Below are 12,737 nucleotides of genomic sequence, written 5' to 3'. Positions count from 1 at the left end.
TTACAACGGAAATGAAGGAGGAGGAGTAGAATGGGAGAGGAGGAGCATTTGGGTGGGGATGAGGGAGACTGGAGGGGAGAGAGGAGTGAAGAGAAGACAGAGAGGGGTATAAAAAGCTAGAAGCCGATAGAGGGATAGAGAAGCCGATAGAGGTGCCAGGGAATGGACGAATGTAGGTAGACGAGAGAGAATGGATAAGAAGAAAATGGGAGGGGTGGACGAGAGAGAAAGAAAGGAGAACGGGCGATGGTTACGGGATTTCGAGACGGAAGTGGATATGACAGTGGAGGAGATATTGTAGCGGAAGGGGAGGTAGGCATGTGAAAGAGTAAAGGAGAATAGCAACGGGTGAGGAGTATGAGAGGGAGAGATAGTTAGAGGCACGATGAGGAATTGGGACGGGGAGTAAACGCGGAGCAGAAAGGGTGGAGAAGAATATTTATTGGAGGGAAAGAGGAAGATTAAGAAAGGGGAACGTTGAAGTGAGAGTGGGTTGGCGAAGGGGTCGTAAGTGGGATAAAGCAGATATAGGAGGGAGAGGCGAAGATGAATAGAGCGCGAGGGAAAGGGTACTGGAGGGGAGGGGCGAAAGAGAAGGGGATGTGATTGCTCTTATGTATAATATAAGCTACAGTACTAGTGCACTATAATATAAGCTGATGACAAAATGGTCAGAGCGCTTCTTTGAGGCACCGGATACGTGGAAAGCGGCGGTTGGTCTCCCGGTATCGGTCATCGATTCGAGTTACGCGTTGCTCATATGCCAAATAACACGAAAGTTTGTTCCAGCTGAAGCGTATTAGTGCAGTTTAGCACGCACATACTCTTTCATTTTGATCCATGGCTTTGCTAGCGCAAAAAGCAGACATGGATCTCCGACACCACTATATTTTCTTTGATTGAAGAGTTGAAACTACAGCTGGCGCCATTGGGGTACGGTTCGACGAAAAGGACGCGCAGGCGCAGGAATTAAGTTTTGAGCATCGCCGGGCGATGTTTTGAGCCATCAAGCCATCGACGTTAGAGCACGCCTGACTTATCACCGTGGTTCAGGCCAGGGTTATCCCTGGTTATCCGCTCTTTATCATCGTGAAAAAAGCGACACATTGAGGAAAGCTTACTTCGGTTTTGTTTACGACTAAGACGTTTACAAAAGAGAATTACATAAACATCTCCGCAGTAAAAAATTGATAAACATTTTGGACTACCCAAATTTTAGTGGGTTTCGTTTCCAGCTGACGAAACTTGAATGATGATGATGTTGCCAAAGCGTCGCCGTGTCGCTAGTGTGGCCATCTACACGCGAGTTTCGGAAACCGCGGCCAATCCATTGGTCGGTCGGGTCGGTGGTCGGTCGGTGCCTTGCAGTTGGCGATAGCGGAGTGGTGATCTCGTTGATATGCAGCTTTCCACACTAATATATTTAGGTAAGACCCTAAAATTACAATTTTAGCGTTTTTCGTAATCTTTAAGGAGTGCATCGTGCAGAAAAAACGCCGAACTGAGGCGCCTAAACACCCGTACCGTTCTTCAAAAGGTGTCGTAAACAGAACTGGCGGCTCCTTCACGTCACATGATTCTTCGGTTTACGCCGGTGCGGGTTGCCAAAGTAATGGCTATACATTGTTGCAGTGTTATTTACACATGCTGAAGCAGTTTTATGGGGCAGTAGATACCGCCTGTTCTAGCCTGTCTTGTAAAACGGCTCAGAAAATAGTCAATTTCTATTGAACGCACTTGAGTCATGCTCGCTACAACACATGCGAAACGGCGGACTTTGTTGATTTTGAGTGTGCAGGGTGTTGCTGAAAGGAACAAGCGATAAATTTGGCTTCCCTGGGTTGAGAAAGCGCAGATTGACGCATGTTTGTGTCTGCGGATTGCCGCATCTTTGTGAATAAACTGCGGATACCGTCCGCTTGTGCACGAGTTCGTTTGATTTGATGATCTGGTGTTTGGTGTCCGCAGGTTTAGTGGGCGCGGTATGCGCGACCGAAAAGTTGTTCGTGCCGCTTGCACCCGACGCGGTGAAGTTCGTCTCCAGCGAGACCATCAAGTCGTCGCAGATCGGCGATGTGCTGTCCAGCATTCTCGGCTTCACCGTCAAATCGGTAAAGTGCAGATTCCTGTTTCTAGAAACCTTTGGGGGGCATTTCCGAACGTTATCTTATCGTTCTTGCTCAAGATGGAATTTATTGGCCATATAAAGTGCCCCAACTAATAAAGCATCCGTTGTGCTGTTCTCTCTTCGTTTTTGCTGACTGGAATGGAGAGAGTAAAGGCAGCTAGCACTCTTCTCAGACAGCGATGCATGCTCTTGCGAACAGCGTTTAATGAAACTTTCAAATATTGAATTAAGATCAAATACGCCTCATTGCGGGTTTTCAAGGGGTTTATTGTTCTGTTATGTGCTTGTTGGGATTAATATCTTACTCTCGAAAAATTGTGTTTCTGTGTATTTCATGATTTGGTAATGGGAATTTGTTCCGCGGTCTCTGTAGCTGCTTTCCTGTGCATGTCACCTGACCACATAACTGTTCGTTGCAGCTTGTGAGACAAAATTTGTTCATGAATGCTGTGAATGTAGCTTGTGTTAGATCTACAAGCAAATATTTCACCAATGCATAGGAACTGAAGCACATAGAAAGGAAGAAAACCAACCAAAGGTCCTGTGTCATCATAAGTGTAAGTCATTTCCCGCTCCTGGGCAAAGTAGTCTCAGAACGGTAGGATTGCAGGCTAGTTGGTTCGTGACTTGTTCAAAAAGACAGCCAGGATAACGAGGTCCAGTGAAAGAGGCAGAAGTGAACACAGTGCTCCGGTTGTGTGACGTTGCTTTCGCTTGTCCCGGCTATTTGCACTTTTTTTCTACAGCGACTAGTCTGACTCTGCGCTTGGTGCAGTCTTGTTCCCTCTGAAGTGTTTTTGTAGGACGTTAAAAAAACAACATTCTTTACTCTTCACATTTGTTACTTCTGTAGGTTTATTGTATCTACGTAAGAAATACTTGCGCAACTGCAAAAGAAGTGATGTTTTCTGTTCGCACCTGTTCACCACTTTTGGTGGGGTTGGCTGTGTCTTCGAGAAACAAATGGGATCTTAAAGACAATATTAACTTTTGGAACACTTTAAAGTAGAAATTGAACAGTGCTTCTGCTGAGAAATGTCCAGTTTCGGGTTAGTAAGTATCATTATCCAGATAAATGTTGCCAGTGTTTGCATAGCTAACATCGGGGGAAAATTACAGTGGGTGTTACGTCACCATACCTGCTGAACTATTTGTTATGTCTCTCTGAAAAATTGTAGCTAAAATCCAAATTTCGGTCAGTGAATGGCTGTTCTTTTTAAAGAGGCACTGAACAGAGTTTGATGAAATTGTGTTAGGGGCTGCACTTTGTAGACGTAGTCACATTGGCTTGTTTTGCAGCATTAAAATTTCTAAAGTCCAAATTATGATTGATTGATTGTAGGGTTTTATACACCGACGCAGCGCAGGCGAAGAGGCGTGCCGTAGTGGAGGGCTCCGGATTAATTTTGACCACCTGGGGATCTTTAACGTGCGCCGAAATCTCGTACACTTGGGCATTTTTGCTTTTTGCCTCCATCAGAAAAGCGGCCGCCGCGGCCGGGAATCGAACCCGCAACCTCGTGCTCGGCAGCTCAACGCCATAGCCACTGAGCCACTATGACGGGTGAAGTCCAAATTATAATTAAAATATGCAAGCAACATGGTCACCACGAGTGCCGAGCTCTTAAAAACCAAAGCACTCATGGCACATATTGAGTGCAGATTTTGTTATTGCCTGATTTTTTCTTTTGCTCACCACCAAAAAATGAAGCTTTGTGGTGTTTTTTATGCCCGCGTACATGGTCTGTCAAACAACAGCCGTGAATTGATGGCTTTTACAAAAAGTCTGTCATGTTTGCATCATCATGAGCCGCATCGTACTCTTGAACTGGGACTTTTCTCCGTTGGATTGGTGTGTCTGCTGTTCTTCTGATGGAAACAAGAAAAAAAAAAGGCTCCTGTCTCAAGATTTCCACTCCCACTAAGATGTCTGTGTTCTGAATTTAATCGCTAGCCCACCACTGCATTGCACCTCATACCCCAGATGTAGCTTCAGAACGTAAAATCCCGATTTGGTTGTTTGTTACTGGACTGGGGTATTTTCTGGCTCACTTTACAAAATCAGTTCACCTGCCACTGCAACTGGGCTGTGGCCTGCACGGCTGTGTAGAAGTGTGGGCTGTTTAACTAAATGTTTTTGTTCTGTGCGCCCCTTCGATGATCAAGCACAGACGTTAGCCACTTGGCATAGACATGCCCACATGTTTCCAGTATGGGGGATTGCTCACAGGAATTGCTCATTGCGCAATTGTTGTATGGTTGAGCAGGCCTCTGATAGCTGAATGGTTCAGTCCAGGCATCCAAAAAGCGCAGAAAATTACCTTGCCTTAAAGGGACTTTTCAACACTTTTTGAGCAGTGCAAGTAAACCTGCACGATGTTTAGATTACACTGCCAGGAATATCTGAGAAATATTCTGCACGCGCGTACAATATTTGGCTCAGATATTCATGAAGTGGTGAGAGCGCAAATCGCTGTGAAAGACACGGAAAAACCAACCACGCTCTCTTCAGTTTTCCGCAGTATACACTACTGGCATGGCCTAAATGACGTCAATGCGGCCATGGCTGTCCTATCGGCTGTCACTGGTCAACTTCGCGGCTTATTTCTCGCATTTCCTGTGATGATCCGCCGTCGTCGGCGCTGTGTACCAACCTCTTCTATGCCTGAACCTGTACGCACAGTTTTGGCGTTTCTTTTGTGTGTTGAGTGCGTGTGGAATTTAAGTGACGAGCTCAATACACCCTTTTCAATAAGACCACTCGACAACAAACGTTTATTGCTTCCAAAAAGCCGTACCAGCCTGAGTGCGCGCTTGAGAGCAGGCAGCCACGCCTGCTTTTTTGCGGCACCAGACCGGAAATAGACCCCTACACGTTGCGGAGAAAAGGTGAAAACTCCCCAGCATGTGATATATCGAAGGCCGCCGCAAGCCGCCCCCCTCTCCGGGAGGAAGCCCGCATTGTCTGCGGTCGAGTCGAGAGCGCGATTTCTCATCACGCGCAGTTTCGGTGGTTGGGAACGGATTTTCGTAATTCTTGTGGGAGAAGATTGCTGGGACAATAGGCTTTACCCCAAAATACATTCCAAGTAGTCAATGGTAAGGGCTGCAGGATCTCTTTAAGTAAACCTCAGTCTGATGTGCTGCCTGCTGACTAGTTAGTGCAGTGATCGTGCACACGAGAACTTAGGGGCTTCAGAGAAAGCTCTTCGATTTTGTGCTTGTTAATTTCGCCTTACTGTTCACTCTTCGTAGGCTGATCCATGGAACAGCTTGGTGCCTGTCAACCCTTTCAAGGTGCCGAAGACCACCCTCGTGCTGGACTTCGACGGCTTCGATGGTGACACGACGTTGGACGTTTCCGGGAAGAACTTCCCCCTTGAAAACGTGTGGCTTCTTGATATTCTTACATTGCTGGTTTTGTAGCTTCTGGGGAGTCTTTCCGACCGAGAGCATTCTGGTTCTCATAGAGAAATGTCACTGAAAAATGAATTTAATTGGCTCATTTCGATAACAGAGCGTTTTTCAGCAAACTTTAAATAGCCGGTCATGGTGTAAATTAGTTTATCGTTCCTCTATGGTGTCCGTGCTTCATAGCCTGGCCTTAGCTGCAGCTCATAAACCTCGGATTGACTTCAGTTCCCAGAACTATTGAACACTTTTGTTGAATAATTCAGTAACACAGTGCATTGATTGGGGGCTTTCTTTCACAGAGCAGTGTGTAAATCTAGTCAGGTTTGGTTTAGCCAGTTAATGGTGGAACAACAATAATAATAATAAAAAAAAAACAAGCATTGACCATTAAAAAAAAATGCAAGTTAGGGGCGTTGCATCACTCGTGGTATTGGAAATGTTCCTTTACGTACCTAGTCTGCTTACATTGCAGTGAACATACATTTTTAAAGAGCAGAACATTGAGCAGCTTTCTATACGTGTGCCGTCAACTTGTCGTGCAGGCATGCTTTGAACTGCCAACCTTGTGTCTTGAACTTTGGGAATGAGGTACACATCATCTAGCCTATCCTATCCTATCATCTAAATGCCGACTGGTTTCGAGGTGGCAGTGTATGCTGTCACATGAAGGTGGGGGATGCATGCAGACGTGTATGCAGAAGACATTGGGCACTTTTGATTGATCTAAGATGGAGCTGTGCTGTGTCAACAGTTCAGAACTTATCTGGCAGGCACCCAGATGAACACTGGAAAAAATAGAGGTGCTTGCCATAGCTTGCAAAGACGAGTGTTTCTACACAAGCACCCTGTGATGAGCTATAGAAAATGAACGTACTTTCGAGTGTGTGGGTCCATATCTGTTCCTGTCTACCAATTGGTGTGTATTGACCATTTCCCATGTTCAGATCGCAACGTAAAGTCTCTGTGTGCATGGAAATGGCAGGTTCTTTTTCAGCTGTTCTAATGAGTCGGGGCTGTGAGAGTGCGGCTACATGCATATGCAGGGTCGAAATAAATGGGCATTACAAAATCATTGTTTTCCTTGTGTCCAATCCCCCTAGGATGTGAGCCTGCAGCAACAGTTGGAGCTGCTCGCTGTGAGGACGTTCGAGAGGTTTCCACAGGAAGAGCCGGTCGTTCTCTACATGAAGACTGGGGAAAAGGTGAGCAGGGCAGCAACCAGTTGAGCCTGAGCATTGTTAAGCACTATTCACGCTTGAGGTCTTCGGTAGCAGTGTGAATCTTGTTCATTCTTGGCAGGGTTTGGGGCTGAATACCAGAGCGGCATTTCGGTGGATGCCGACTGAAATACATATAAAAACATACTGCCAGCTGTTTCTCGCTATTTCTCATTAATAAATGTATTAGCGAAGCTTTCTTTTAGTACCATGCTTTATTAGTCCGTGGTTTTTACTGCACTAAGGAAAGTAAAGTGTTTGTTGGTCACCTTTCCATCGGAGTCGCAAACGCTTGCTTACAGCATTCGTTTTCGTGACAATTGTGATCGACTGATTCTTCAACCAACGGTTGCGCGAGTTACTCTGAGCTGTACCGCTATGCTCCTTGCACGATCCTGAGGAGTCCACGATCGCCATGAACTCGCACTGCAAGGGGGCCGATTACTGACCACTGGAGGCCACATTCCAGCGCCAGACGCACTGCTTATACAGAATCACATACCCCCATAGAAGGACACGCTTACTACAGCGCAAAAATTGGCGCACTCCAAAACTCATCATCGGAGGCTTGCACTGCGGCGCACCTCACTGGTTGTAGCCGGTGCTACCGTATTTACTCAAATCTAGGCCGCCTCGATTCTAGGCTAACCGCCGAAATTCAGAAGGTCAGAAAATAAAAAAAACTTACGTCGAATATAAGCCGAATGAAAAAAAGCACAAGGGTGGCACAAGTCGTGCGACGACATACGCAAGCAAGCATAGAACGCTGAGAGCTGGGTTCACAACATATGGTTCACAACATTCAAACACGCAAAATGGAGCCTGTAAACTAGAGTTCTCAAAACCCTTTGAAAACCTCCCAGCTGCAAGCCTGTGGCTGCGACATGGCGTTGAGTGTCTAGCGGTGGCAGGATAACCACATCCTCGAATCTAAGCCGACCACCAACTTTCGTTAACGACTTTTTGAAAAAAGGTATCGGCCTAGATTTGAGTAAATACGGTACTTCCCGGCACAATCCAACACTTAGCGGCACTGGCTGCAGTGTCTAACCCATACGACCACCAGAGCATTCGACTTCTTTCTCTGGAGGCCGACCCCGACAATGCAGAACTTAAAGCTTTGTGCTATAAAGGAAGGTCTTCACCTTGCATGCCAGGTTGTCACTGATCGCCCTGAATGGGGCTATGACCAAGTGCATATATTGACTGACTGTACTGAGGCACTCAAGTGCCTCATTGGTCCATTGAGGCATAATAGCACCGCCCACGATATCAAAGAGACATGCGAAACACTCAAGGCGGACTCTGGGGCACTGGTAATGGTACATTGGATTCCTGGACATCAAGGACACCCAGGAAATGAGAAGGCTCATGCTGTTGCCAGCGAGGCTTCACCACACCGCTCCCAGTTCGTAACCCTTGCAAGATCAATTACAATCCCCACTGATCCAGATGTGGGGCGCCGTTGTTGACGTAATCGACAGAGGCAGGAATTATCAAGTACCATTCCACCGTGCGACAACCTTACACCCCCTGGTCTGTCCTGAGGTGCTCAGGTGTTCCTCAACCGGGTGCGGTCGGGGTACGCGTATACAGATGACGTGGCTGCTCGATGGTGGAATTACCCGCACCAAATGACACCCCACGTTGGCAGCCTCCCCAACGGTGGTTCCGCCGCTGCGCTAACCCAGACCAGTCCGATGCTTCGCCTGCAAAGCCGACGAAACCCCAACAATCCGCCATTCCGTTTGGGGCTGCATCGCACTTCACGCAAAACACCGTCCCGACTGGCTTTTTTCTTATGAGGACTTGCTCAGGCCACGTGGGCAGCATCACGATACGTTGGCCGGGCTGTGGCACTTCATGTGTGAGGCAACTATGGCGCCGGACGTTATTAATCCACTCCTTGAACCCTGTGGCCTTGAGCCATCACCAATAGAAATGTTTGTCTGTCTGCCTGTCAGCTTTCCACACCCATTTTAAATGCAGAGCATTTCTTTAACTCGCACTGTCACCCGTGGTCCCTGGGCGTTGTCCGCTCTCAACAACAGGTGCGGGCGCGCATGCGCGTGCTCCGGCGCTGAAAGAGGCGTTGCAGCAGCAGGTGCTACCTCCTCTCCCTCTACTGCGCGCGCTAAGGCAGCAGCGAAGCGTCGAGCGGCCGATCCCGAGCGTCGAGAACGAGAGGCCGCCGCCAGTCGTCAGCGTCGAGCTGCGGATCCATCGAATCGAGAGCGAGACACGGCTTCGAAACGTCGGCGGCGAGCGGCGGACCCCGCGTTACGAGAACGAGATGCCGCGGTCGGCCTTGTTGACGTAGTCCACTACGTACGCCGCGCACGTGTAGTGGTCGAGGATGATCTGCAGGTCCATGTTGGAGTCGAGAACCCTTCCGATCCACGGGTTGAACGCGTTCACGCGCTTCTCGGTGGGGGTCCTCGCGTGAAGCACACACGGACGCGACGCGCCAACCCGCAGAATCTGAGTACTCCTCCCCGGACCGCACGTCGAAGGCGCGCAGGAACTCGTCCAAGCTCGCAAACTCCCCGTGCTCCAACGCCTCGTGCATTTCGTCGTACTTGGCCTTCAAGCGCCGTTGACGCACCCGTACGACAACAACAACTACAACTACCACTGCCAACTACCACAACCTACGCCACGTGACCACCCCCAATGCTCTGCATTTACTCGTGTCCCTCGCGCGGGGGCATGCGACGGGGGCACTTTTTTTTTTTGTTGTTGTTTTTTTCATGCTGTAAGCCTCGCCATGATAGAATCTGTTTATTGTTGTATGTGGGCAAAGACAAGGGTCGAGAGTTGTTCTGCTTGTATGTTTAGCTTTGTTCGCTGCTGTAGATTCAGAGCTTTAGGATACAAGTTACAAGTTTTCTGATGGAGGCGAAAAGCAAAAACGCCCGTGTGTATGAGATTTCGGCACACGTTAAGGACTCACAGGTGGTCAAAATTAATCCGGAGCCCTCCACTACGGTGCGCCTCATCGCCTGCGTTACATCGGCACGTTCAACCGTACAATCAATCAATTACAAGTTGCAAGTGTAATTCTGATTGAGGCTTCTTACAAATTAAGCCAGAACCACTACCCTCAATCAAAATCTTGCCACTAGTGTTATGGCTCTGTTATGTGTCCGTGCTTAGGGTTTGAAGTCTGAATTTTCTGTATACTAGACAGGTTTGCAGGTGCCTATTTCTGAGTTGGGGTTTGGATTGAACATGTTAGCTGGCCTACATGTTTCACTGCTAAAAGGCTGAATGGCAGACATGTGGGCACTTATAGACATACTACTTATTTGCATGTACTGTAACACATCCCCATGTACTTTATGTAGTGTGTACAGAGAAGCTTAGAAAATATTCCCACATATTATCTGCACAATCCGGTGCTTGAAGGCCTGTTTGAATTTTAGTAGGGGTGTGCGAATATTCGAAAATTCGAATATTCGATTCGAATTTTTTGGTATTCGATTCGATTCGAACGACACTTTTATTCGAAATATTCGAACCACCCAAAACTAAAAAAAAAAAAAAATTCAGAGCGTGTCTGTATCGGTGTTTATTTACAGTGGACTCTCGATTATGCGATTCTGGGGGTGCGAATTTCGGGATGATACGAATTTCCGTAAAGTCCCGGCTAAATTGCATCGTTTGCAATGGGAAAAATTTCGGCTGTTACGAACGGACCTGCGCGGCTCGGCGGAAGATACGAACGAGCCGGCGAGGCACCCGCCTGCCGAACGAGCAAGTGACGGCTCTCGCTCCCCTGTTTGTCACTCTTTCTACAGAAACGGCCGGGCTGTTGTTTTCTGCTCGCGAAAACACTCTGCGCACGCCCAACGCGCTGACACCGCCGCGAAACCACTCCCACGCTACAGTGCCTACCCACGCTGCGCGCGGCGCGGCCGGCGGCGTCAACATGGCGTCGGCTCCAGCCGCGAAGTGGCGCGGGCGCTCGTGCGACCGCTTCTAAGCGCTCTTTAAAATGCGGCTCAAGGGAGACACGAAGTTGCTTGTGCGGTAAAGGAGCTGATAATGCATGCGAAAACGGTACTATAAAACATCATCCGCGCCGAGTGAAAGCGCCCATAAAATATTTGCCGGGGTGCTAAGCCTAACCATCTCCGGCGGAGCCAAGCCGGCTGTCTCGATCTCTTTGCAAGTAGTCAGGCTCCTCCATTCTGCCGCGCGCGTCGTGCGTCATTTTCTGACCGAGGTAGGCGCTACCGCGGGTGCGAAATCGTCGATGTGGGCGTGAAAATACAGCGCTCGCAGAGCCGAGGCGAGCGAATCGCGTGCAAAAACGCACCATGCGGTTCACGCTTGGCTGTTGCGGCGCGTAGCGAGCTTGGGCACAGCGAGCGAGGAGACGAGCGCGAAGCTTTACGTGCTCCAGAAAGGACTGCTTTGCGACACGGGGGTTAAAAAAAAGCAGAAAAAATCACGAATTTCTTCACGCGAAAGTAGGAAAAGAAATAAACGAACATTTTTTTCAGCGCTAAATTTTTTGGTCTGTGTTGGTTCATACGAATTTCGGATGATACGAATATTTTTCGCAGTCCCGCGAGATTAGTATCATCAAGATTTTACTGTATCAGCGCGCGGCAATGTGCACGGGCTCGGGCATGCCAGCTACTAGTCTCTCAAGTGAGCGGCTGTTTTCGGTATCTGGTAAAGTGGTGACGAGCAGGAGGTTGTCACTGCTCCCCGAACATGTCGAGCAGTTAACCTTTCTCCATGTTAACATTTAAGTGAGTGCCGACCTTAACCTGTTCAGTGCAATGGTATTGTGTATTTCCTAATTTTACTTTGTGTGATTTGTTGTGCAATAAAGCTGCAGTTTTTGTGTCTCTAGATGGTGAAAACATTAATTTTACATAAAACAATAAGTATTCGTATTCGAAAAATATTCGATTCGATTCGAACTTTGTTTTTATTATTCGAATTCGCTTCGAAATTAAAAAATTGATATTCGCACACCCCTAAATTTTAGTAAAAACCTGGCAATTACCTCTTACTTGCTGTCCTTAATGAAGGTACCTTTGGTCAAGATCAGACGAGATGATACTTTTTTTTTACTTTTTATGTAGGCATCAAGATTTTATGACCAACGAACACGAAATGGTCTCTAAAGCCTTCGCTTTTGCACAGTAGTTGGAGTGTTCTTTCAATATGAGACAGCTGGTGATGGTGATGATGATAGTGATGATGATGCATGGAGTAAAGCGTTTTAGAGCATTGTTCTTTTTTTTCCCCCAATATTCAATTTTGTATACTGGGAGGGACAGCTCGGATGCGGATTACAACTAATGTGGCGTGACCGCTCTACCCAAAAAATGTAGCATCACCGGAGTGAAGCATTGTCTTGTAAGGAAGGACGCCCAAGTGCTTCTTTCTGTCTGAATGACAGACGTTGCACTAGTAGGAAGGTTTTGTGATAAGGTACCTTGGTTGCAGTCGTAACTGGATGGTGCTAGCAAACACGTCATGTTGCCTCCAGATTTGTCAGCAAACATTGCTAACCTATGAGGGGTTGAGTTGTTGCCCTAGTCCCACCAACTATAACTGTTTACACACTTTTTTTTATTATGTATGTATTATTATTTTCATTTTTTAAAAATAATTTTCCCACTTTTCTCTCTTTTTCTTTTAATGTAAGGCTTTTTAAATAGGGCTGGATGGTCAGCTTTGTTCCATAGGTCGAGTTCATAAATGCATTAAATTGAAAAGTTAACTGTTAAGGAATCAGGACGGGTTTCCATTGTATTTTGTAGCTTATTCTCCCAACCAGATGGAATAGCTTTTAACTGCTGCAACATGCTGCCACATGCAAATCACGAAGAGCGACTCTGTCCTGGCCATGACTACACTTTCACAGTGCTTTCACCAACAAAGGAAAGAGTGAAACCGCTTGTCTGCAGTGTTGCATGGCCCCTTTAAAAGTGCATTTATGTGGCTTCGCTTTG

The 12,737-nt window shown here is 47.4% G+C and overlaps 1 protein-coding gene across 1 annotated transcript in view; it reads left to right on the top strand.

Moving 5' to 3' along the window:
- The window catches only part of Atp6ap2 (ATPase H(+)-transporting accessory protein 2), a 571,904-nt gene that overhangs the window by 541,275 nt on the left and 17,892 nt on the right, over positions 1–12,737 (top strand). Inside the window, exons 2-5 of the mRNA XM_077698402.1 lie at positions 1,350–1,427; positions 1,969–2,111; positions 5,384–5,515; positions 6,643–6,744. Of these exons, the coding sequence (XP_077554528.1) occupies positions 1,400–1,427; positions 1,969–2,111; positions 5,384–5,515; positions 6,643–6,744 (405 nt within the window). The 5' untranslated portion in view covers positions 1,350–1,399. The remainder of the gene's footprint in view (positions 1–1,349; positions 1,428–1,968; positions 2,112–5,383; positions 5,516–6,642; positions 6,745–12,737) is intronic.

This window comes from Haemaphysalis longicornis, unplaced genomic scaffold, assembly GCF_048455015.1.
Source record: "Haemaphysalis longicornis isolate Haplotype H1 unplaced genomic scaffold, Haemaphysalis longicornis Haplotype H1 scaffold_2, whole genome shotgun sequence".
Lineage (NCBI taxonomy): Eukaryota > Metazoa > Arthropoda > Arachnida > Ixodida > Ixodidae > Haemaphysalis > Haemaphysalis longicornis.
The sequence above is the reverse complement of the archived record's forward strand: the minus strand, read 5'-3'. Positions and strand labels throughout refer to the sequence as shown.